The following is a 22,630-nucleotide window of genomic DNA, read 5'->3' on the forward strand; positions in this document are numbered from 1 at the left end:
TCATGCATCAACTCAGAACCAAGGACGTTTGCACTCGCATATATGTATATGTATGTATATATATGTGTGTGTGTGTGTGTGTGTGTTAGAAGATATCCTAACTTTAGGCTTTCTGGTCTGTCTTGCTCCTTTTCTTTTGTAACTAGAAAAAGTAAAGTCTATCTCCAGTGGATTACTGGGGGAAGCATATAGAAAGGTAGGTAGTTACCCAATAGTGTAAAGTCTTTAAGTACTTTTGTGAATATTGATACAAGAAAAAAAAAAAAAGGACCTTACCTATGTATGAGCTATTTCATTAGCTGCTATGTTCTTAATCTGCGTTTGTTGTAGATGTGAATTAGCATCATTTTAGATATTTCTCGTGTCAAAATGATCCTCCTTCTGACATCTTAATAATATTCACTGCATCTCCCTCAAGCACAATTGCTTCATCGGGAAATCTAGATGTCAAGTTAATGCTTTTTATCATAGACATCACCTCTGCAACCTTACAACCCTCTAGTGTTGGACCTCAGTACTTTTGATAGGAGAACTTTATACATATAGAAAGAATTTTTTTTTTTTTTTTTTTTTGCTGTAGAGAAGAATTATTGTTGATAAGGAGTAGCTAGCAAATATTAGTTAAAACCAAAGAAAGAAAAGCAAGAATATATCACTTTCTATTAGCTTAACGTTTTAAAGTCCATCTTGATGTCACTGTGTTGTTTGTTAATTAGCTGAAGAAGTGCTGGAAAATAAGATACAAACACGAAGTTCCTAGAAATAAAGATTCTATTTTATCGATGTTTGTCAAAAATAATAATATGATTGCCAAGCTTTACATAGTTAAGCACAGACGGAAATGCAACAGCGTTTTAAAAGACATATTACTTGCTTAGCACATATAAAAATTTAAATAAAATTAAAAGATGCATACCTTTATGGCCTTAATTACGGATCAGACATAGGAAGGAAAAAAAAAAAAGCTTGCTTTCTTCATTTCCAAAGGGTGTAAAATCCTTTGCATCTTCATTTCCAAAGGGTGTAAAATCCCTTGTCTTCATACCTTTATGGCCTTAATTTCACAGACGGAATGTGATTGAACTTTGCAAGGGTGTAAAATCCTGAAGTGGGGGTTGAATATGAGGACCCCAAAATTGTCGAAATGAAACGAATATAAGTTCCAGTGCATGGGCCATTAAATAACTTGGATTAACCATTTTAAACCCGTGATTTTGTTTAAAAATTGCTTGGATCATTCCTTAAGCCTAGAGCATTACAAACTATTTAGAATGATTATTAGCTTAACCAATCATCTGAGATCCACATTCCGTTGTAGTCTAGATGGTTAGGATACTCGGCTCTCACCCGAGAGACCCGGGTTCAAGTCCCGGCAACGGAACCCTTTTGTTTTGTTGCCTTCACATTTTGCTCGATTTATGGCTGGAGGGTGGCTCGTTCAAACAATTCTTTTCCTACTTTCCTTCCTTCCTTGCGTGGTTTATTTTGTTTATTTTTCCGCCCCTGAAGCAACTTCAATTTTGGCGGGAACAGACCCAAAAACAAACAGTAACAAATGCCCCTACTTTCTCAAATTACTGTGCTGGGGCTTCAAATTTTGTAGAAGACAAGGGAAAGAGGGGTTTGGAAGAAGAAGAAGAATACTACTGATACAGAATAAAGATGGAGACGCGCAAAAGAGGAAGAGGAGTTGGAGCAGACAGGGAAGGAGGAAGAGGAAATCGGAATAAATACCAGAAGAATGAGAATAATTTCGACAGGAGGAGGGGTGGGCGTGTGGGTTTGGAAGAAAATACTCTGGCAATCCTTGACACCTCTTCCTCCGCCTCTTTCCACCACCTCCTCGACGACCGTGAGTGGAAGTAATTCTTTTATGAAGGATGGAGTATTTATTTTGTGAATTTTGTTCGTATTAATTTTTTTGGTATTATCCATCCATTTTCAGGGCTTGCTTTTCTGGACGCAGTTCGGTCGGCTTCTTTGGTTCCTGAAAACGACAATCCCCCAACTAAGTACATTGTTTTCTTTTGACAAATTTCTCGTCTTTTAATGCACATGATTTATATTTTTCCTGTTTGATTAAGTCATTAAAAGTTCACGAAGAAAAGAAAAAGGAGATGGAATTATATACGTAATTGGATATGGATTGTTGATGACCATATTTTTTGGGTATTCTTTTTCCTGAATTATTTTTAGTGGGGATTTCTGTGTAAGATTGAGTTTTTTTTTTTAATCTTTTATATTGAGCCAATTGATTAACTGGCACAATATGTTTCTATATATATATATATATATATATATATATATATATATATATATATTTATATTTTAGAAGTTTTGCTCATAATATAGAAAAGAATGGGGAGGGGGACTGGGAAAGGTCAAAATCAAATGCTCAGTGTAAGATAAGGAACAAAAACCCTCACCATCCTCAGGTTTTTAATCAGATCTTGGTGTTTAAGACATATGTGATTATTTTCAGCTGATCAAAAAGTGAAGTTCTTTTGTGGAATATTACTTTAGCATCTGAGTTGGATTGTATATTTGCTGTTTCTCTATTACTGATTCGAGCAGTGGACATGATTCTGATCAATGCAAGTTTTAAGGTTACGTTGGTTGTTTGAGTTGAAAAATGTTGCTCTATTAGATCTTTACGAGCTGCATAGATTGGAAGGACCTCCTCAGGATGTCTTCTTGACTTTTCTAATGTATGAGTTCTTTGAGATTTCTAAGTACCAAAATATCAGTATGGTTATTATGGAGAACTTTTAGCTGCGACTGATCACCCCATTGAAATTAGACGGTTCTATCTCTTGGTCTCAAATTTAGAGGTGGCCATGATTGTTTCTCGATCACCTTTACTTGTATTCATGAATCTATGTGTACATAAAGTTATGAACTCGATTGTTTGTAGCATTTGGGGAACTTAGACTCTGTCATCTTATGTGCCACTGAGGTGACCATGCTTTGAAAGCAGTTATATCATGTCTTTTTCTGTGGCTGAAAACTGCTAAAAAACTTCTTTGGTTTATGCTGAAACTTCTAAAGCACATTTATCCCAGGTTTTTGGCTGACTGACTAATTTTGGAATTCTGATTATACAGAAAAATGTTTGCAGCAGTTTTTCAAATTTTGAAGGATGAAAGTTCACTTGATCTGATAATTGCTAGTTATCAACTTCTTTTTGAGTTGAATAAGGTACTATTTGGTCATTCTTTTTATGACAGTCTCATTTCTCTAAAATTTAGGTTTAATCAAGCTTATCCTTCATTACAGCGATATCCGTGGGTATACTTGCCTAAGATGGAAAAGTCAGAGTCATCCACACCCTCTAAAGTTCATCACGAACTTATTGTGGCTGAAGAGGTAACTGTTGTATTTCTGATTGGAGCTATCTTCTTTATGTCAATGACTGCTTTTTTGTTTGTTCAAAACACATAATAGCACTCTCTGCTGCATGCCAGGCTTGGTCTCCTTTTGGTTGTATTGAGAGGGATGAAGCTACTGATACCTCAGGTGGATCAATCAACCCCCTTGTAAGTTGTATTGCTATCATGCCTGCATTCTATTATTCATCTCATATGGAATTCTAACCAACTGCTTGAATATCTTCCACTTGGCTTATATCCTCCATTTCGTTATTCTTTAATTGCCAATGGTTGCCCATAATACTTTGATTGGCATGAGTTCTTACCTTCCTATGTTAACAAAGTTCTTTGTTTTGGTTTCAGGCCTTCCATTCTCTGATGCAAGATATTGCTAAAGGAGCTACCGAGGAAAGGCGCAACAAAATAGAAATAAAGGTCAGTTACCGCCCCATGTCATCTTGCAATATCATTGAGCTTTTGTTGCTTGAAAGTTTAGTTTTCACTTACCAAGCTGCATGAAGTGCCAATGTTTAATAGTAGGATTGGAGTTTTTCTTGACATCTAGAACTATATAATCACAATGTGCAAATTCTCATCTGTCGTATCATTTTCTTGCAGTCACTGCAGAACATGTTACTGTTTCAATATCTTGTCAATGTTCTTGAAGGAGATCTTTTCCCTCGAATTCATGCATTTAAAGGTAAAATTGCAGTTGAATTTGTGACATGTGATTAATGTCTATACTTTGTTAATTGGATCATTACCTTTGCTGCAGAAAGTTTAAACTGGATTCTTTTGAGGGAGTGCATCCTTAACAAGATTCTAGTATGCTTTTCTATTCTTTGGTTTCAGTTCTCATAACTGTTCATGTTTTTCTCATTATGTACTATACAATATTCACCCTGTAATTTCTGCTTCCATCATACTGCAGGGGTCCAGGAAACTATCTTACAAGGATTTAATTAAGGACTGCATGTCTCTCATAGGTGATCTTTCTTGTGATAAGACTAAAATCACTCGTGATCAGAGAGGGAAAAGAACTTCTTTGGCAGAGCTACAGAAGGATTGTCATGGCCCTTTAGAGTTAGCTTTACCTGAAGTAGAAAAGAATACATGTCTTACCCTGAAGAAACTTCTGCAGATGGTTAGTTGAGAAGCTCTCCATTTTATGGACATCTTGAATTTGTGCTTTTAGTGATTGTGAAATTTTTGGACCATTCAGATTATGGAGCTAGATTCATCAAGGAACATAGCAGATATGACTGGCCTTATCACCAGGGCAGATGGGGCAAGGTATTTTCCTCTTCTTTATCGATAACACAGTGCATCTATGTCTTAACTTTGACCATTCAGTTAAAAGGTTCTGGCTTTTCGATGTGGTGCAGGATTCCAGCTGCAGAGATCATTTTAAATGAGCTTTCATACAGTAGTGATCTCCTTTTCTCATTTTTTCTGGTGCTCAGCCATAGTCTCTCTTCTCTCTCTCTCTCTCTCTCTCTCTCTCAGACATGCAATGCTCACACACGTATGCATGCATGCTGCATTGCTGGAGAATAACTGAAACCAAAGAAGTAATGAATGCACATACCAACAATGGAAATTGTAGTTGATTAGGTTTTTAAGAAGTGTCCGGCAGATCTTAGTTCAGTAACTTTGCTACCTTTATGTTTGAGCATGCTTGTCTTTGCTGTGCATTTGGGGAAGATTTTGCAGAGTGGGGCAACTGGGGGCCAGAAGGCAATAGATTTCCCTGTTTGGCAGGAGTTGAGAAGAAGGGGATGGGAAAATGAAAGCAGAACATCAGGGGAGGGTCAACCCTTCTCAATGCATTTTCATATTTCTAACTTCTCCATCTCAGAAGCTGTGTTAGATTAGCCTTCAAATGAGAAAATTAGACACAATTGGCAGTAACTCAATGTTCAGTATGAATTGGTAAAACTCTATTTTTTTTTCTGTGATTAGTCAGAATCCTAACAAAGAACTGAAACTTTGGTGAAGGGTTTTAAAACCTCTCCCAGCCCTTTCATCTCTCGCTTCTTTAATTATGATACCCTAGAACTTGTTTGGTGGTGTTTTTTTCTATGTCAGTCTGGCAGGTGGGAACCAAGCTGGTGCTGAATTTGTTTAATTTGGTGCATTCATGATGACAGCTCGTTGATGAACCTGAGTGGAAGCTAAAAACCATTGTGCAGTACTTTCAGAAGTATATTCCAAAGGTAAACTGGATAGTCCAATTCTTTTCTTTAATTCAAAAGCTTTGCATGATGGATGATCTACTAATTGTGTAATGATCAAATTGTGAACTCTTGTTTGTCCAAATTATATCTCCAAAATACCAATGTCCTGTTCCTCGCATTCTTCGACAAACCTACATGACATAGTTGTCCTTTAGATCCTTGACACATTCAATTTGGATATTCCTTCTATTTAAATGGAAAGGGTTATTCTGCCGTTTTACCATGAATGTATTGGTTGTGTACTGTGTTTGATTTGCATTAAAAAATCTGCTGATTAAAGGTTTTCTGTTTGTCTTAGCCTAAAAACTTCATGAAATACTTCCATAACATTTATCTTGTAAAGAATTGTATACAATATCCAGACATGTGGAGCCTTCTCTCTTCTCATAAGTTCACTAGTCATTAGAAGACACATTTTGCTTGTACGATCATTTTTAGCATTTCCAGGGAAATGAAAGGTTGTTTGAGGAATTACTTGCTACCTTCTTTCTAAATGGTCTGCCTGCTTTTCCATATAATTACCTGGACAAACTTTTTTGACTTGCAACTTTTTAGGCTGTAAACTAGACAAGTAGAGAATTCATTTACCTCTCAACCAGTCAAATCAGACACTGATATGTTGTTAATTTCTCTACTTTTTGTTGATTGCAAATTCTGAACTTTCATGTCTCTCTGTATTCGCAATTCTTTGATTATTTCCTGCCTGGAATTGTTGGAATGGTTATTGACTATTAGCATTGCAATATTTTATGTAACAGTCTTCTATCCGAACAAGGCGGTCTAATGGCTCAAGTGCTGATGCAACTTTTGATGGGATATTGAAATGCTTTTCAAATGAAAACAGCGCAAAAGGAATCATTAAGAAAATGAGGCCAGACGTCACTCAATTGCTTTTAGCGCATGGCTTTCAGGTGAACAATAAAATTGTTGTAGATGTCATGCTTAATTTCCAGATTGCATATACGGGGATTGCGGTGTTGTAGCTCTAGAAATGGATAGAAGTAGGTTTGATAGAAATCCTAAAATCAAGCTTAGGTTTGACAGAGTTTTAACTTTACCCCTGGCATCCCCCCTTCCCTGGGGCCCAAACAAAACCGGACATAAGGAAAGCGTAGAAAATATATGAAGACAATGATATGAAATGAAAGCAAGCTGCAATTAGGGCAAAGAGTGATTATGCAATAATCAAAGAGTAAATCTTATATATACTGACAGTGTATACACTATCACCGTTTAATTCATGACATGTGTACAAAAGTTGAATATCAAATTCAAATTTTGCATAGTTGTCATTCATTCAACGTTGACAGTGTATACACTGTCAGTGTAGGAAAGATTAATTCATAATCAAAATACTATGTTTTGCCTTACTCTATGTTTGGCATTTCTTTTCAGGCTTTCTTGTCCTTGTCCTCGAAACATTCAGTTGAAGATGCCTCTGATAGCAAGCAGGATGTCAGAGGCAGCTCTATTATGGAAATATGTGAGAATGTAGTGTCTGCTTTTGCTTGTTTCAGAAAGGAAGACAAGTAAGATGTTCTTAATTGATGTGATTTTCACATTTGCGCTGTCTTTGAATTTCCCTGATAATTGAAACAGTTTAGCTCAGGAAAGTGTACGTGTCTATATATATATATATATATATATATATATATATATGTATATATTTGGTAGGTGACTTAAGACGTCCTTCTCTTGTTCTGGTAGTTTATTTTTTATTGGAATTTAGATAACTTTTCAATCCAAATTATTGCAACAAAGGATAAGTTCACTAGTTTATCAAACTGCTGAGGTGCAAGGCACTCTGTAATGCTCCAGAGTTTAAAAATGAGGACAAAGAGTGTTTGGTCACTGCACGCAATTATTAGGCATAATAGTTTAGAGTTTTGGCATTCATTCGTAGCGTGGTGCATAAGTAATAGAGATTGCAGTAGTCATGTTTTCTACAATTTTGAGTTACATGAGCCGTACAAGTGCATTTCTATCCTGAAGATTGTTGATTATGTTACCTGATGACATTCCAATCATAGTTGTTTAACCTTATTTAGAATATTGGAAAATTGTAAATAAAAAAAAAAAGGATGCTGTAAGATCATGTAAAGAGAAGTGAATACAAATTTTGATAAGCGTTTTTATTGTTGTCAATTGACATATCTTCTGCAGGCAGTTTACCTTTTCGACTTTCAGTAGAGAAGCACTATTCACGGCCGCAAGTGTACTGTCAACAGGAGCCCGTTCATGAATTATTGTTTGTACATCAAAAGTCTCAAATTTGCTGGCCAACACTACAGATATAGGAATATGTTTTGTAAGGATATGTCAATGTCAAAAGTGGTTTGAATCATAATTATATGAGCTTTTTGTTTCGCTGAAAAATGGTTTGAATCATAATAGTTGGTGATTATGATTAAAGTTTCTCTGTGATGCCTTCTCAAAAACCCTTTTTTTACAATATTACATCATGTCAACAGGAAGTTATTGAGCTGCATTTGCAAAACAATTACATCATATTAAGTTATGGCACTAAAATGATTGTCAAAATTCAACATCACATCATGTTAACGAGTTATAGTGCTACAATGATTGACAAAGAAGGAAGTCTTCTTCCATATCATTCAGTTTCTTGTCAACCACATACATGGGGTATATGACATTGTTTCACTGTCCATTATGTTACTTGAACCATCGAAGGCCTTATGCTTGAAGTCAAGTTCAGCTAATTGCAAGGTTAAAATGAAGTTTAACATGCAGTTGCACCATTTTAAAATCCCCTCAGGCTTCTTGATTCTCTCTTGTGTGTCCTCGAGCCAATGGCATGGAAGCATGGTTTGTGTATAGGATATACTAATGAAGAATGGGCGGAAAAAGCACTGATCTCCAAAGGCCTCAGTTTACTGATGTACTTCAAGCATGCCGACAAAATGAATTTCCTCCAGTATAAGAACTTAAGAGCCATTGGCATACCAATTTTACTGTAGGGAACATAACATCTCAGAATCCTTTGTTACAAGTAAAACAATGCAGTCCTCCTAGAGAAAAGGAGGACAACTGACGAGCATAATGTACTTTCACAAACCAAATGTCCGGCATCTCCATGTCTTCGTCTGCTCAGACAAAACATGTCAACGCATGCCTTATCCTCGACCATCCCCTAATCATCCATGCTATGAATCCACAGTAGCCACCATATCCCCATCCTGAAGCCATTGCCCAACAAGGCTAGCCTTGTTATGATGCTTCCACTGTGTCATTTGTATTCCTGAAACGACCAAATAAGTTGGTTTAAACTCACAGCAAAATTAAGATTTGCTGGTAATGCCAAAGCATTGATGGCATGCACAAACCTTGATGCTTGTACCGAATCAAGTTGCATTGTCACTGGACCATCGTTAACCAAATTGACCTTCACCGACATAGAAACATGTCAGAATTGTGTTCTCACACTAAAAAATGTAAAGGTAAGAACTCAAAATACAGAGTTACGGAGTCCTGCCTTCATCATGGCTCCGAAAATGCCATCTGCAGAGGGCAGGAAAAATTTTGAGAGGTCAAGAAATAAAAATATTTGAGGACAGCAAACTCAAAGATAGACAATGCAGGTTAATTATTCTCCACTTTAGGATAGTGGAAAGATAGCAACAGGATTAAGTATTAACAGCATATCAGCAAGTTGGAAGATACAGAGTCCAACTAGTCTCAAGCACAAATAAGCAAACATATGTCCTCAAAAGTTTTAACAGGCCACTATTCTAGTAACTAGAATAGGAAAACGGCACTGAAAATTATAAGTCTGAGGCACACAACCTTGAAGACTAAAGAAAACCATTCAAGAGTAAGTGTTGAAACGCCATTAAACAGCAGCTGTAACAAGAAAAAAATTGTTGTCCTAACAAAGTGGATCAAACTTCATTAAACAGGGTAAGAAGTTCCAACCATCAACTATCAGAGTTGAAGAATGTTGGTTATCATTTTACACTTGCAACTGCCATAATGATATTTCTCACTTCCTGAGGTACCACTATTCATGAACAATTTCAGTGACAGGCATTATTTTCTATAGGAGGTGAATTAAAAGACTAGTCTCTTCATCACGGTTTTGCATTTCCTTCATATGTGGCAATCATTATTAGAGAACTGAATCCACTATAAAACCATACATAACATGAGAACGTAAAAAAGAATATACCAATAAAAGAAAAAAAAATACCAGCAAGACATATTCTGAAACAGTTAACCATGAAGTCCTAATAAACTTTCTTATGAACATTAATTCAGATTTTCATATGCAGTTGCGACAAATACATTATGATTTTAGTCAATCTTCTATTACCCAATTGGCTTTTCATTTTGAAGAATTGAAATAATACATATAAGAACACTTAAATGATTGCAAAAAGGCAAACAAACACTTCCAGCTTATCCAAAATCAAAGCTATGCCATTACAGTAGGGTCCAAAGAACATGGAAGCTTCCTAGAAACAAGCAGGCTTGGGTGCAGATTGAGGCTAATAACCATAGTTTAAATAGATGATTTGTTAATTTTTAGAAGAAAGTTTTCCATTCTATCCGTGTGACTAGTAATCAATCTTTAGATATGCAGCACAGATCAGCTAAATTATGCAATCATGATATCTTATGCAGTAATTCAGAAGTAAATTTTGTAAGGAAAGTTTTAGTACGAAATCTAAAACTAGGGGTGTAGAGCTTCCTAGCACTATTTCTTGAAATTAAGACTTACTGGTGGTAAGAAAGTTTATCAGCCTTAACGTTAACAATCATTGGACTAATCATCAATTCTGCCTTATGTAACCAGAGGCATATCCACTACCAACTCTAACATAAATCAGAAGAAATGATAAGCAAAGGAAATAAGTAGACAGCCAAAATAGGGCTTACCTTTTATAACATCAGGTGTGTAAGCTTTTCGAAATTTTTCAACCACAGATTCATAGAACGGCCTTGCCTTCTCAGGAGGCATGGCCACATGAAAATCAGGTTTGTTTCCCTTTAAAATCCCATACAATGTAAACTGGCTCACTGTACCAGCAAACCAGCATCAGAAGCAATACAAGTACAATTTATTAAGACGTAGTGCTCTTCCACAGTATCTTCAAAGAACAAAGATAAAGTATCATCAATTGACAACAAGAAAGGTGAAAGTAAAGCACCTACCCAATAAAACTTCCAAATTCTTTTGCATGACCTGCAAATGAAAAAAATCCCACGAACATTATTAGGAAAGCAATAGATAACAGATCATTTTTACCTTACCATTTAAATCATGTAGCATTTTCAAATCCTCTAAATTGGTACTTTATCTTCCTTGTGTCTATGGCAATTCCAACATCCCATGAAATTTTTGTTGTACAATTAGTTTAAACTCAATAACTCATTTTGACTTCCTTTCTACTTTCAATCAAACATGGCTTGATGCTGTCAGCGGATAAGATTAATATTAATAGCCTAGCAATATAAATCCACCATGGCAATTTCTACTTCTGCTATCGAAGTTTGTAAAACTTTTAAACACAGTAATTCAATACAATTCAACTTATAAGGCACTAGTTAACTTGAACTGAATTCATACGATCAAACTATATACGCACCTAGAACCTTTAAGTGCAACTTTGGCGAGGAAAATCAAAATAATGCAGGCAATAAAAGTAATTACTGATATCATGATATAAAATTACATAAATTGCTTGCAAGATGCAAAGGCTAAATTTTGTACAACATCTAAAAATACCTTAATATTACACCATAATTTAAAATGTCAAGATATTATATAATCCTAAATTAATAACATAATGTAATAAATAATCATAACCCTGCTCAAAGAGGGGAAAAAAGTTAATCATAACCCTATGAATCTTTCAGAACCAAAACACATTACTATGTTTGAGGGAGTTCATCAGAAAATTACATTTTGATCCCATGTCTTTCCAGTTTTCTCATTTGGAAATAGTCTCATGTTCAACACTTTCCGACATCTGCGGCACCAATAAATAAGTAAATAAATAAAACAATACACCAATTAAGCAAATAGATACCAATAAAAATCATATCCTTCAGAAAAAAAAACAAATAAAAAAACAGTTATGTACATGTACTCAGCATCAGAGTCCGCGTCGGATTCATGAAGGCCAACCAGAACAAGCAGGCCCGGCCCGATTGCCGAAACAATACGCCCCTCAACCTGCTCATTGCAGCTGAATTTACGTTGCAAAAAACTTAAGAAAGAAATAAGAAAGCTGGAAGGAAATTCTTCTGTGTTCTCGTGTGCGAAATTACGTTGCTAACCTCGACGCTGGCGGAGGCAACGCGCTGAACCACCGCTCTCATTGCTGTGATTTCGAGAATCCGGCGTTTCCTGGGTGCGGAGAAGCAGTAGGGTCGGTGGCGGCGCAATTTAGCCGCCACAGTGCAGGTGGCTAATATGTGGGAGAAATTAGGGGGTTGTTTGGTTTTTACTAAATTCATTTTTCCGGTTTTGGAATGGGGTTTTAGGAAAAGCGGCCCAAACCAAAGCCATTAGAGATGCCGTTCCAGGGAATAAAATTGATCAAGGGACACTACTATCTTTCATTATTCTATCCATATTTTGTTACTTGGAGTTAAGTGAATAATTAATAACTAAGCCTTCTATGCCAACTTTTACCTTCATCAACTTAATGAGGGACAGTTTCTGTTTTGGCCCCCTTTCTATAGGTCTATCCCAATTTGGTCCCCTCATTTTATGAACTTAGCTGATTTGGTCCCTTACTTAAATTAATGGAAAAATCTTGACTAAACCATCTTCTTATAAGCATTCCCTTAATAAAACATGTCCAATTTTTGTTAAAATCTCATGAAAGAACCAAAAAGATCGTGTCCGAACCAGATCGAAACTAAATGTCGAGAACTCGAAACTAACAGCAGAACACAGAACTAATAACTCAATTTCGACGTTCGATTCAATTGAGAATTTTAAAGAAATAAATTAAGTACAGAACCGTATTTTTTTTCCTACCTTCTTGTCAACCAAAGCCCCCCTCCCTATATATACAGTCTTATCAGATAAATAATGAGAAGCTAGGGTCTATCTCCTGACTTCATGATAAGTGCTTTACCAGACAACTAAAGGTTTGTAATTATTCCTCAATCTGTTCAGAAAGTAGACCTGTTTGGCATGACACGTGTCCCCAATAAAATCTCTGCCTCTGCATCTCACGAAGGTGATTTAGAGTTGGTTATAGACGAAAGTATTTGCGATGTCATAGGAGCATGAATCAAGATGGTAGAAGTGTCCACATTTTGGTCTTTGGATGGCAATTGGTAACGATAATTAGCTTGCCACAAACTAAACCATTTTGGATGTCAGTCCTCTAAAACTAGTTTCCTTTAAAGAAAATTTCTAAAAATGAGCCTCCTGGCACTGCTTACAGCGAAAATCTATGGATGCAAGACGTCAGAGCAATGAATGGCAAGACACTAAACAAATAGAAGAGAGTGGTAGAAGAAAAAGAATACCTTAAAATTTTGGGAAAAAAAAACATATAAAGAATATGTAGGAGGGAAAAAAGAATAAAAAAAAAAAATCAAGAATCACATATGCATACTGCAGTCTCTTCTTTTCTCCCCGTGTCTTGGTCCCTTCTTCACACCAATTGAGCCCATTTTGTCCATAGCTGCAGCAAATGCTAGGAAGAATTTCTGCTTGTCTTTCGCTAGGGCTTGAACCAAAGGCTTAGTTCTTGGATCCAAAGACAGGGCTTGATCAGAGGCTAGAAGGCCTAATTTAGATTCAATATTTCCATAATAAGCGTTATCAAATGAGAATGGGGTAGTAACATCAAAAGGTGCTACAATATCAGTATTGCCTCCAAATTGTGGGCATGACATCTTTAAGGCCTTCAGGAGTCTGGGATCAATGGCAGGGTCTGGCTGCTTTGTACCCTTATAGTTATATAGCCTGTCCACAAAGTGCTTGCAATGTGAAAAACCAATTGTATGTGCACCTGAGAGGACAACTAGGTCTTCCAGTGTTAGCCCTTTTGAGCTGAAGAGTCTTAGAAGCTCATTCACAGTTGAATTGGAGTGAGGAATGTTGGAAGGAACCCTTGAGGCCATTGAAAATTTTCCATCCCACCTTCCTTTCTTCACTTGATAATACGGTCCTCCTGTCTATAAGATCACATGCACCCGCTAAGGAAATCATGCTAGCTACTACATACATGAAGAATCAGCTATGAATGACATGCATGATCAAACTGATACATATACATTTTTTTTTTCAATTGACACAACTTTATATATACAATCGGAGTATGCAGGTTTATGAAGTAGGCCAATTTAAACAACTTTTATCCAACATAATTCTTGAAATTTAGCCTTCAGAGAATCTTGTATGGAAAATGACGATGGGATGATTATATTCGCATGAAATGATGCAAACTCTTAGATTTAGCTTTTGGAGTGTCCAAATTTAATCAGGACAAATGGCGAGGTTGGGAAAATGAACTCTTGTTTTACTTGCCTAAAGGCCAAAATTTGCACAGCTGTAGAACAATGAAAACGTCAAAAAGTTAGCACAGCTTTTGGATTCTTCCTAGCTACTTGTAGCCTTGTAGAGAATCAACCCTTTTTCTTTCCTTAATTTTGCTTAAGAAAGACAAAGTCCCTAATCTGATTAGATCTTTCACAAAAGAATCAAACAACATTCAAAAAACTCTGACTAAATCGGTAGAGTTTGTCATTAGGCCAAGGATTATCTTGCTTTTTGTTGGATGACAAATCTGTCGTGTGAGTCAGATATTGGCGACAAATACTGCAGAAACTGCAGAAACATAAACAATGAGGGCATCAGCATATTCAAGAATTTCATAATACTCGATGATTATTTGACTGTCAAATGTGACAAATTAATACTTTCTTTACAGGGGTTCAGCTTTTCCTCTCTCTCCTTTCTACACCAAAAATGAAAAGCTCTAGTCGCTTCTTATTGAATATGCTGGCGTGACTTGGAGAAGATCATGAACAGCACGACGACCATAATATACATGATTATTAAAAGCCACTAACATGATTGAAAAGGAAATGATATTGACCCTTTACACATGGGTATTGGGTGATAACATGTAACTTACAAGGTGGACAAAATCTCTGGCTGCAATTGCTAGAATGTCTGCACAGGATACAACTCCAGGACATTTACTCTCCACCAGTGCCTTGGCCTTGTTTATGCTTTCAAATGCCTCCACAGCAAGTTCCTTGTTATCCAACGCATCCCTTTCAGCTAAATCTTTGCTTCCTTGTCTAGTCGATATCAATATTGATGCATCACACCCCTACAATGTTATTAGCACATGCAAAATTTCGAGAAGTGACAAATTCAATAACGTAAAAGCTAATAACCTAATGCTAATTTGAATTTATAACACAGAAAAGACATAACCATGAATTAAGTTTTATTACCATGCAACAATTTGAGAAGTGATAAAAAGTAATTACTTGATGCTAATTTATAATTTATCACAGAAAAGATATTACCATGAGTTGAGATTAATTAAGTAGACTACTCAATCATTAATGTACATGGGGAGGTTGGCGTATTGTTGCAAGCTGTGGAATTGATGCTGTATATAATGTGGTCCATAATTGTTTGTAAAAAAAAAAAATTCTAGTACGGAAAAGAAATGCACCGGCCACATTTTCTAGCTAGCCTGCGGGTCTGAAGAAATGCATGCACTCGTTTGCAAAATGCTACAAGTCATAGACAAGAAAATCAAGATTACTTCAACAAAGCAGTCATGGAAGAAGAGGCGGACGGTGGCCGGAGCGGATACCGGGGCTTCTCTAAACTGCTCAGAGGTGACGGACGCCACAATCTGGTCAACCTGAGGGCAGGATTTGGCATAGAAGTTGACTGAGAGTTCGCGTGGAATGCGGCCTCGGGTGACATTGACCAAGCAGTCTGAAGAGGGTAATAAGGCCAGGAAAGAAAGCAGAAAAAACTCAAAAAAGAGAGCAGCAGAGAACAATGGATAACAAGAGAAAGACATAATGGCTCAACTCTCAAGTTAGTTTTGTGGGAGAGCACCACCGCTTTTGGACAAAATAGCAAACAAGAATGGCTACTACTTGTACAGGAGAATGGTGATGAAAGTGAGAAGTGGACGACTGTCTATTGGTGTCTAATTAATGCATAGCCATGTTCAAGAAGGGAGAATCAAAACCCGTGATGCCCACAAAATTATTAATTCTGTTTCACGGATACACAGGGAGCAGATTTAAAGTGAGAATGTACTTTCCACATTGATGGAGGTGACAAAGGAAAATGTAATGGTACCATGACAAAAGTGCAATTTTACAAGTTCATAAAGTCGTTTTTACCATTTTTCAGAAACTTCCTTATGTTGAATTTTCATCCAACCATCTTGTCCAAACGTTTCTTCAAAGGGAAGTTGGATACCATGATGAAAAAGTTCAACTATCTAACAGTCCTCGAGTGAATTACTGTTAAATTCACGAGAGATTTATTTGCCACTACTTAAGTGGCCTGCCTGATTACTTGAGCTTTATTTGTAAGCATGACGATTAGGCCGTTTCTTCTTTTTGTACTCAGTCTAAAACAACTGATTCACATGTAGCATCTTTCACGGGCTTGCTGAATTATTAAACTTAATCCAGTTATATATTAAACTTCTTCTACCCCAGATCATTAGAGTTTTTCTTTATCCCCCTAAACTTGTCAATATTAAAACTGAACATGGTCCTGAAGAAATTGCATACATGATGGTGATGTTTATTGGTGGAAAGGAGTGCGAGTTACTCAGTTCATAGCCTGATAAGATAGAGCCCTATTGAGATATTGGAACTTAATTAACATTCAAAGACAAGGATACATATCAATTAGACAGACTTCTTGGTCAGCAGCATTTGTGTGGTACGTGCGTTCCTCTTCCAGTTCTTTGCCTCATAATCTATACTATTTCTCCACATATTAAGTAAGATATACTAGAAATAAGTGCTCCGGCATCCAATTATATGCATGGTCGGGGTAAAACAAGAACCAAACTGCTGGTATTTTAACACTCATAACAGATGGAATGTGGCCGGTGCCCCCACTTCGCATGTGCTGATGTGCAAAGTGCAATAAGGGGGATCACTGGAAACCTGTTGTTCATACAGCCAATTGTTTTAGCTTGAAGATTTGGTGCCTTTGTTCGTTGTTATGTTGCTTTCATTGAGACTGACTTGCAACAGTCTACTCTCTCATTCATCATGCAATTGCCTTTTCCAACTTCATTGAATCATTGTACTCATTAAGTGGATTGACGACTTTTTTGTGAGCTCAGTAAAAGCTGTGGATGGACCATCTGATTCTGCTCCATGTCCATGCCGTACCTGTACTCTTGCATTCCCCAGCTTTTATTTTTGCACATCCATATCTGTCTAAACCTGAAGAAAGAGGACTGAAGACATGAACTGACTGACGCTTCAAAATGCTTGTACTAAATGAAGGATGCGTTTAGTGATTTACACTGATCTCCTTTATTGGTGCAATCGGTTCAAATATTTATTTTGGAAACGATAGATAATTTTATTAATAAACTAGCCATTGCAGTATTTGAGCAACGGCTCAATCAGCTATACAAAGTGTATCATAATATTTAAGAAGTAGCAAAAGTTCTCTCCTCATCTCTGAGAATACTTAATGCATAAAAGCTAAGCCTATTACTCCACAAATATTTACTCCGCAAGTTGTAATTTTGACACGACTCGCAAAATGATCTGACGATAATATTTTTTTTTATAGTGTTAATAAGAGATTTCGAACTTGAAACCTCTTACATACTAGCAACTCATTTTTTCGTCCTCCAAAATTTATACGTTAGTCTAATTAATGTGTGTTTTCAAACAAATTTTAAATATATTAATTCACTAAAGCTACTTAAATAATAAAGAATATCACTTAAAAAATTCATTCCAAACAAAGTAGACAGTTTACTGTTTTCCTAACCAAATACATTAACCAAAATCTTAAAAATAGAAATTAAAATAAACAACAAACAATAATATCAAGAGTCAAGAAGTAGGTACCTAGTGGACTCCAAGAGGCATCCAAATTTGTATCCTACATTTAATTTCTTCAGTCTAATTTCAAGATACACATGCTAAAATGAGTAGTGTTTTAGAAAAAAAATGAAAAAGAAATTATACTCAGTTCACGTCAAACTTATCTTCCACGTCTACGACGTCGTACCGGTTTAACATGCTGGATCCTCTCTCAAAATCAAAAAAGAATGCTAGAATGGTAGTTGGAGACTTCTCCTGCGTCAGCAGCTAATTGCATGAGCTCTCACTGTAATTCCTTCCGTTGGTAGCTCATCTTCAGGTAATTTTCCGATGTTGCAATTTCCTGCCCATGGTTTTGAATCGTTGTTTAATGGGTTTTTCTCTCAAGGTAGCATTTTATTTACTCATGTACTGTTTTGGGCTAAATCAATACCACTTCTGTCAACTGTTTGATGAAATTCTCCAACCATTTCTTTGCTTTCTATGCACCCATTTTTTTTGTCGTTTACCCATATGTTACAAAACAGTTTGGCTTTCATTTCTGTGGTATTATGGTATATGGAGGTGGCAACGGTGACCGAACATGCAAGGGCATGTTGCTTTTTACGTGGTTTGTTTGGTTTTATCTCATTTTACTAACCCATGTCCCTGAAATTCATTGCAGTGTGGTGGGCTTCCTCTTTCATGCTAAATGAGCTGTTGAAAGATTTAATTTTTGCTGCTGCATTTTGTTTTCACCAATGTATTTGCTTTCCCTCTTTTGTCATAACTGGGAAAAGGAACTAAAATGTTATGGATGTTTTGCAGACAAAGGATAATGCAAAGGTTAGCCAGTAGGGCCTCAAGGAGGACGTTATTGTGTGCAGTGGGTGTTATTCAAGACAATGTTTCACACTGTTTAGTTGCGAAACGATCATACAGTGCTGCATCTCTGCCAAAGCATATTGAGAAATTGAGAAAACCTGCAATTCCTAGTGATTTCTTGAAATGGAGTGGGCTTGGGTCCTATAGGACGTCGAAATTTGCTTCTGGGTTCAGTCCTCTGCAACCTAAGCCTTTGGAATCGATTATTGATATTAAGCGATCTAACAGCAAAACTCCAGAAGAACTTGCTGACATTTGGGATGATGTAATGCATTAAACTGTTCTTGTGATTCTTACCTTCCTTGAACTAAAAACTTAGACTTTTTGATTTACCAAAACTGGTTATGTTTATCATATGTAGAAAGCTGTGAGAAGTTTCATCATATGTCCAAATGATGCCATCACAAGTTGACTAATGACTCTTTGTTTATGATCCACATTTTTGTTATAGTCAGTAGATTTATTGTTTTACTTGCTGTTTTATATCAGTATCACCTGGGAAGAGGTCACATTGGGGCATCAATGGACGCAAAGTTATACCATCTATTGAAGCAGAGAGCTGAAAATTGGTAATCCATGTGCATGATCTTTCCTTTGACACATGTTTGTTCCTTAATCTCGAAAAAACTTTCTTATGTTTTTTTTTAGCCGATATTTCGTGATTCCACTGTGGAAAGGAAGCGGTTACACAACGATTTTTTTTCAAGGTCAGATCACTTGATACTTGCTTTTCAAGCACCACTGTTTATTTTTCGTCAACTCTTTTGAAATTCCATCATCTATGGTGGATTATTAATGTGCCAGTCACATTCATTAGAGTCTTTCAACTAGCTACATTTCTATTCACTACATGGCTATTCTTTTGGTTCATTCAATATTGTTATTAAGTTTTTGTGAATTGGGATGGTTGATGCTCCATCAACCACTTCTCCTTTCTCATCCTGCAATTCAGTAAATAATCAATGTATATCAAAAGCATGTACCTGGATAGCAATATTTCAAGCTTGCAAAACAAAGATTAATGGAAGGGGATTATATAGGAAGACTGATTCATGCATGATTTGGGTTTTTAACTCCAGCCAATAGTGATTACCATCTTACTTCAGGTTCTTTTAGGTGGTAATCTGTTGTAGGGGAATCAAAGGGTGTTGAACTTCATTCTATTACAGTTTTATACGCGCTATTTATCTTGCATTTCTAGTTGTAATACATTGTAAAGCTTATCTTTAATGCTCTGGTTCTTTTCACAAATCAATGTTTTAAATTAGCTTTCTTTCTTGCTTCCTGACTCCCCTTGTTTAAGAACTTTTTCATAAGCAATCACAATCAGAAGAAAGGTTGGCAGCGTCTCCAAACATATTGATGTAAGTCATATGGCGGTGGCTAGCCTTGGCAAACAATTTGCATTTTCCTTGGCTATAAAACATTTCATTAACTAAACTGGTTTTTTTTTTTCAATCAAGCTAAAATCTACACTAGCTTAGGATAAAGCAAGTCTATGCCAATATCAAGATACATAATTCAGTTCAAATTTTCCTACTAATTCATATTTCAAAATTTTTTTTTCTGCTTCCTGATATTGGTAGAGTAGAATAATTGTTTTGTTACCACACCTGTTGCTCCATCCTCCCCAATGTGAATGTCTTAGTTTGATTGGCCATGAGGTTTAAGAAATTGTTGAAGATATATAAGAGTTTAAAGAGAAAATGAGGAATATGTGCAGTCCACTGGATTAGTTAACTGATGTTTAGAGCATTGTATGGAACATGTTGGTTGTACTACCTTCCTTCCTTTAGAAAGTATTTGTTTAAGGAAAGTGGACATTATTCTTGGACGGAATGAAAGGCAAGAAAAACATTTAAAAGTGAGACAAAGAAATACTAATGGAGTTGTACTTACTGAGATAACATACTAGATGGTCACCTATCTGCTTGTATTTTGAAAGTTCAGGGGATGGCTTGTTATCTTTAAGCAACTTGTTCCCACAGCGTTAGCATACCCGCTGCTTCACAGCTGTTTTCTTGAAAGAGCAGGCTGCTTATGGATGCTATCTCTCTGACACCTTCACTTTGTCTTTAATTTTTTGCCTTGTGTTCTTCAGTTTCTTTTGTTTCGACATACCTCTTGCCAACAATGCTTTGAAGTTTGCTTTGCACAGTACATTATATAAGAAGTCTATCTATTGCATGTATGTTTTTCATATATCATTGTCATTCTCGTGCTTGATTGCCTGAAATTAGGATTGTGTGTCCTATTAAATTTTTTGGATAATTCACAATGACCTTCAGACTGTTGCCTCTGTCTTAATACTTATGTGCATATTTGTTGGTGCTTAGGAAAAGCTTTTCAGCCCTGAGACTTCTTGGATGTTTGTGTCTCTTTTAGCGGTATCTTTGAAGAGTTGTGAATAAGTTTGTCTCATTTACAAATGATGCAAAATTGATGTACTTTTCACTGGGAGGAAATATAGATGTTTTCATTAGATTAAGCTGTAATTCTCAAGCTAGAAAAAACTTACCTAGAAGCCCAAGTCAAGAGGTTGTGCAGTATTTGCTTGATAAGCATTCATATTTCAACTTTCTAATTGGTGTGGTGCAGCCAACAAGCTACTCGTAATCATTACTACGAGAATATTATATGTTTGCAAGGCCTTGTTACATGGCTATTTTCCTTCTGTTTTGTCCTGGCCATAATTTTTATATCATCCCTGTATATCAAGTCATTTAATCAGCTAGTATTGATATGACTATTTCATCTGTTGAAATTAATTTTGGAGTTTGTTTTCATTTTGCAATAGAGCACCTATATTAAGCAGGAAGTTTTTTTTTTTTTTTAAAAGAAAAGGTCCACTCTGAGATTCCATTTTATGTATTCTGTTGTCTGACGGACAAGATTAGACCATGTTATTAAGTTTTCTCTGAGAATGGACGGTTACAAAAATGGATTAGCTGATATGCTAAGAAGTAGAAGTGAAGTCTTAATACATAAAAGCGGTATTGGTAGCATATCAGGTATTTATAGGTTAAGGTAAACGTGGTAGTTTTGTATTTCTTAATTTCATGTCATGTGTTGCCAATGTACCATTCGTCAGTTACTTCAATATTTCTTCCAATGATATTAATTTTTATCCCATCTGCTCCTCTGCTGCCCAGCTTGAAAGAAAAACTAATTACATGATGATATCCTAGCTACCCTAAGACGACATTCTTATGTTTTCAGGATTCACTTATCTTTCAGTGGCCTTCATTGTCTTGAAAATGCATTTTTTTGGGTCATCGCTTATTTATTGAACAATTTGATGCAGTGCAAATGCCACACATGATTTTCACTGGTCTTGAAGATTACAAAGCAAGAGGAACTCAGGCTGCTCCCTACTTCACTGTCTCTCATTACACTGAATTTGCAGAAAGCAAGGAATTGGTGCTTATTAGGGGTGATGTTGTGTTTACAAGCAAGCTCAGTGACTCAGAGGCCAAATGGCTCATGGAGACTGCACAATCATTTTACTTGAATGATGTCAGGTACAAGTTAGTTGAGCGTTTCAACAAAGAAACACGTGATTTTGAGTTCAAGGATGTTTTGCAAGCATTGGAGATGCCAATTTTGTAAGAGAAGTGAAGATGGAAACTTGAGCAAAAGAGCATGAGACCTGCAGCCGGATGACAAGCAACAGAGTGTGAACACAAGTTTTGTATAATGTCATTATTAACTGCAGCTACAAAGTGTTTTTTTTTTGGTTAACTGAAATCCTTCTTAGACTTGGAGATTTTTATCTTGGGAGTCCTACTTGTTCACTAAAAATACGGGAATGAAAATTACAGGACAACTTATGGGAGAGAGGTGTCATCGTGTCGTAACCTCCTTGCAAAATAACTACCTGCTCGTATGTGCCTCGCACCTCGGATGTTGTCCTTGGAGTGAGTTTGGTGAGTGTGTTATTGTAGCAGTTATGCACGTTGCTAGGTTACTTGATACTGAGGAGATTCATAGGCAAACTGTATTTTCTTACACTATAGAGGATATAGCCTTAACATTCAAAGTGAGTCGTGGGTAGTTAGTTGTTCAAGGGTTTTTTATCCCCCAGTCGATCGCCTTAACAAAAGT

At 36.4% G+C, this 22,630-nt stretch overlaps 4 protein-coding genes and 1 non-coding gene across 8 annotated transcripts; 3 read left to right on the forward strand and 2 right to left on the reverse strand.

Annotated features, from left to right (window-relative positions):
• Window positions 1-1,308: 1,308 nt before the first annotated feature.
• TRNAE-CUC (transfer RNA glutamic acid (anticodon CUC)) lies at window positions 1,309-1,381 on the forward strand. Its single transcript has one exon. It is a non-coding gene; the product is annotated as a tRNA-Glu (tRNA).
• On the forward strand, window positions 1,311-7,981 carry LOC113726108 (negative regulator of systemic acquired resistance SNI1). Of its 3 annotated transcripts, XM_027249644.2 has the most exons (15): window positions 1,312-1,852; window positions 1,946-2,012; window positions 3,105-3,198; window positions 3,277-3,366; window positions 3,465-3,536; window positions 3,732-3,803; window positions 3,987-4,068; window positions 4,144-4,193; window positions 4,300-4,512; window positions 4,591-4,661; window positions 4,754-4,823; window positions 5,519-5,584; window positions 6,364-6,516; window positions 7,001-7,134; window positions 7,769-7,981. In XM_027249644.2, the coding sequence occupies exons 1-15, from the start codon at window positions 1,663-1,665 to the stop codon at window positions 7,845-7,847; spliced, it is 1,503 nt and encodes a 500-aa protein (XP_027105445.1). In that variant the 5' UTR covers window positions 1,312-1,662; the 3' UTR covers window positions 7,848-7,981. The 3 variants fall into 3 exon arrangements, with proteins under 3 accessions (XP_027105446.1, XP_027105445.1, XP_071935127.1); XM_027249645.2 differs by lacking the exon at window positions 3,105-3,198 and having other exon boundaries at window positions 1,311-1,852; window positions 3,249-3,366; XM_072079026.1 differs by lacking the exons at window positions 1,312-1,852; window positions 1,946-2,012; window positions 3,105-3,198 and adding an exon at window positions 2,371-2,435 and having other exon boundaries at window positions 3,249-3,366.
• Window positions 7,982-8,543: 562 nt separating this feature from the next.
• On the reverse strand, window positions 8,544-12,198 carry LOC113726109 (uncharacterized). Its single transcript, XM_027249646.2, has 8 exons — window positions 11,906-12,198; window positions 11,710-11,801; window positions 11,529-11,595; window positions 10,778-10,808; window positions 10,502-10,642; window positions 9,099-9,124; window positions 8,950-9,008; window positions 8,544-8,864 (listed from the first exon to the last, which is right to left on the reverse strand). The coding sequence occupies exons 1-8, from the start codon at window positions 12,083-12,085 to the stop codon at window positions 8,834-8,836; spliced, it is 627 nt and encodes a 208-aa protein (XP_027105447.1). The 5' UTR covers window positions 12,086-12,198; the 3' UTR covers window positions 8,544-8,833.
• Window positions 12,199-13,097: 899 nt separating this feature from the next.
• On the reverse strand, window positions 13,098-15,848 carry LOC113728453 (peroxidase 19-like). Of its 2 annotated transcripts, none has more exons than XM_072079027.1 (3): window positions 15,430-15,848; window positions 14,731-14,931; window positions 13,098-13,768 (listed from the first exon to the last, which is right to left on the reverse strand). In XM_072079027.1, the coding sequence occupies exons 1-3, from the start codon at window positions 15,643-15,645 to the stop codon at window positions 13,190-13,192; spliced, it is 996 nt and encodes a 331-aa protein (XP_071935128.1). In that variant the 5' UTR covers window positions 15,646-15,848; the 3' UTR covers window positions 13,098-13,189. The 2 variants fall into 2 exon arrangements, with proteins under 2 accessions (XP_071935128.1, XP_027108657.1); XM_027252856.2 differs by having other exon boundaries at window positions 15,379-15,848.
• A 1,993-nt stretch (window positions 15,849-17,841) lies between these two features.
• LOC113731021 (uncharacterized) lies at window positions 17,842-22,361 on the forward strand. The gene is made up of 5 exons (XM_027256055.2): window positions 17,842-17,981; window positions 18,470-18,791; window positions 19,016-19,095; window positions 19,175-19,233; window positions 21,831-22,361. Exons 2-5 carry the CDS (start codon window positions 18,480-18,482, stop codon window positions 22,133-22,135), a joined length of 756 nt encoding a protein of 251 aa, XP_027111856.1. The 5' UTR covers window positions 17,842-17,981; window positions 18,470-18,479; the 3' UTR covers window positions 22,136-22,361.
• Window positions 22,362-22,630: the final 269 nt, after the last annotated feature.

This window comes from Coffea arabica, chromosome 2e, assembly GCF_036785885.1.
Source record: "Coffea arabica cultivar ET-39 chromosome 2e, Coffea Arabica ET-39 HiFi, whole genome shotgun sequence".
Lineage (NCBI taxonomy): Eukaryota > Viridiplantae > Streptophyta > Magnoliopsida > Gentianales > Rubiaceae > Coffea > Coffea arabica.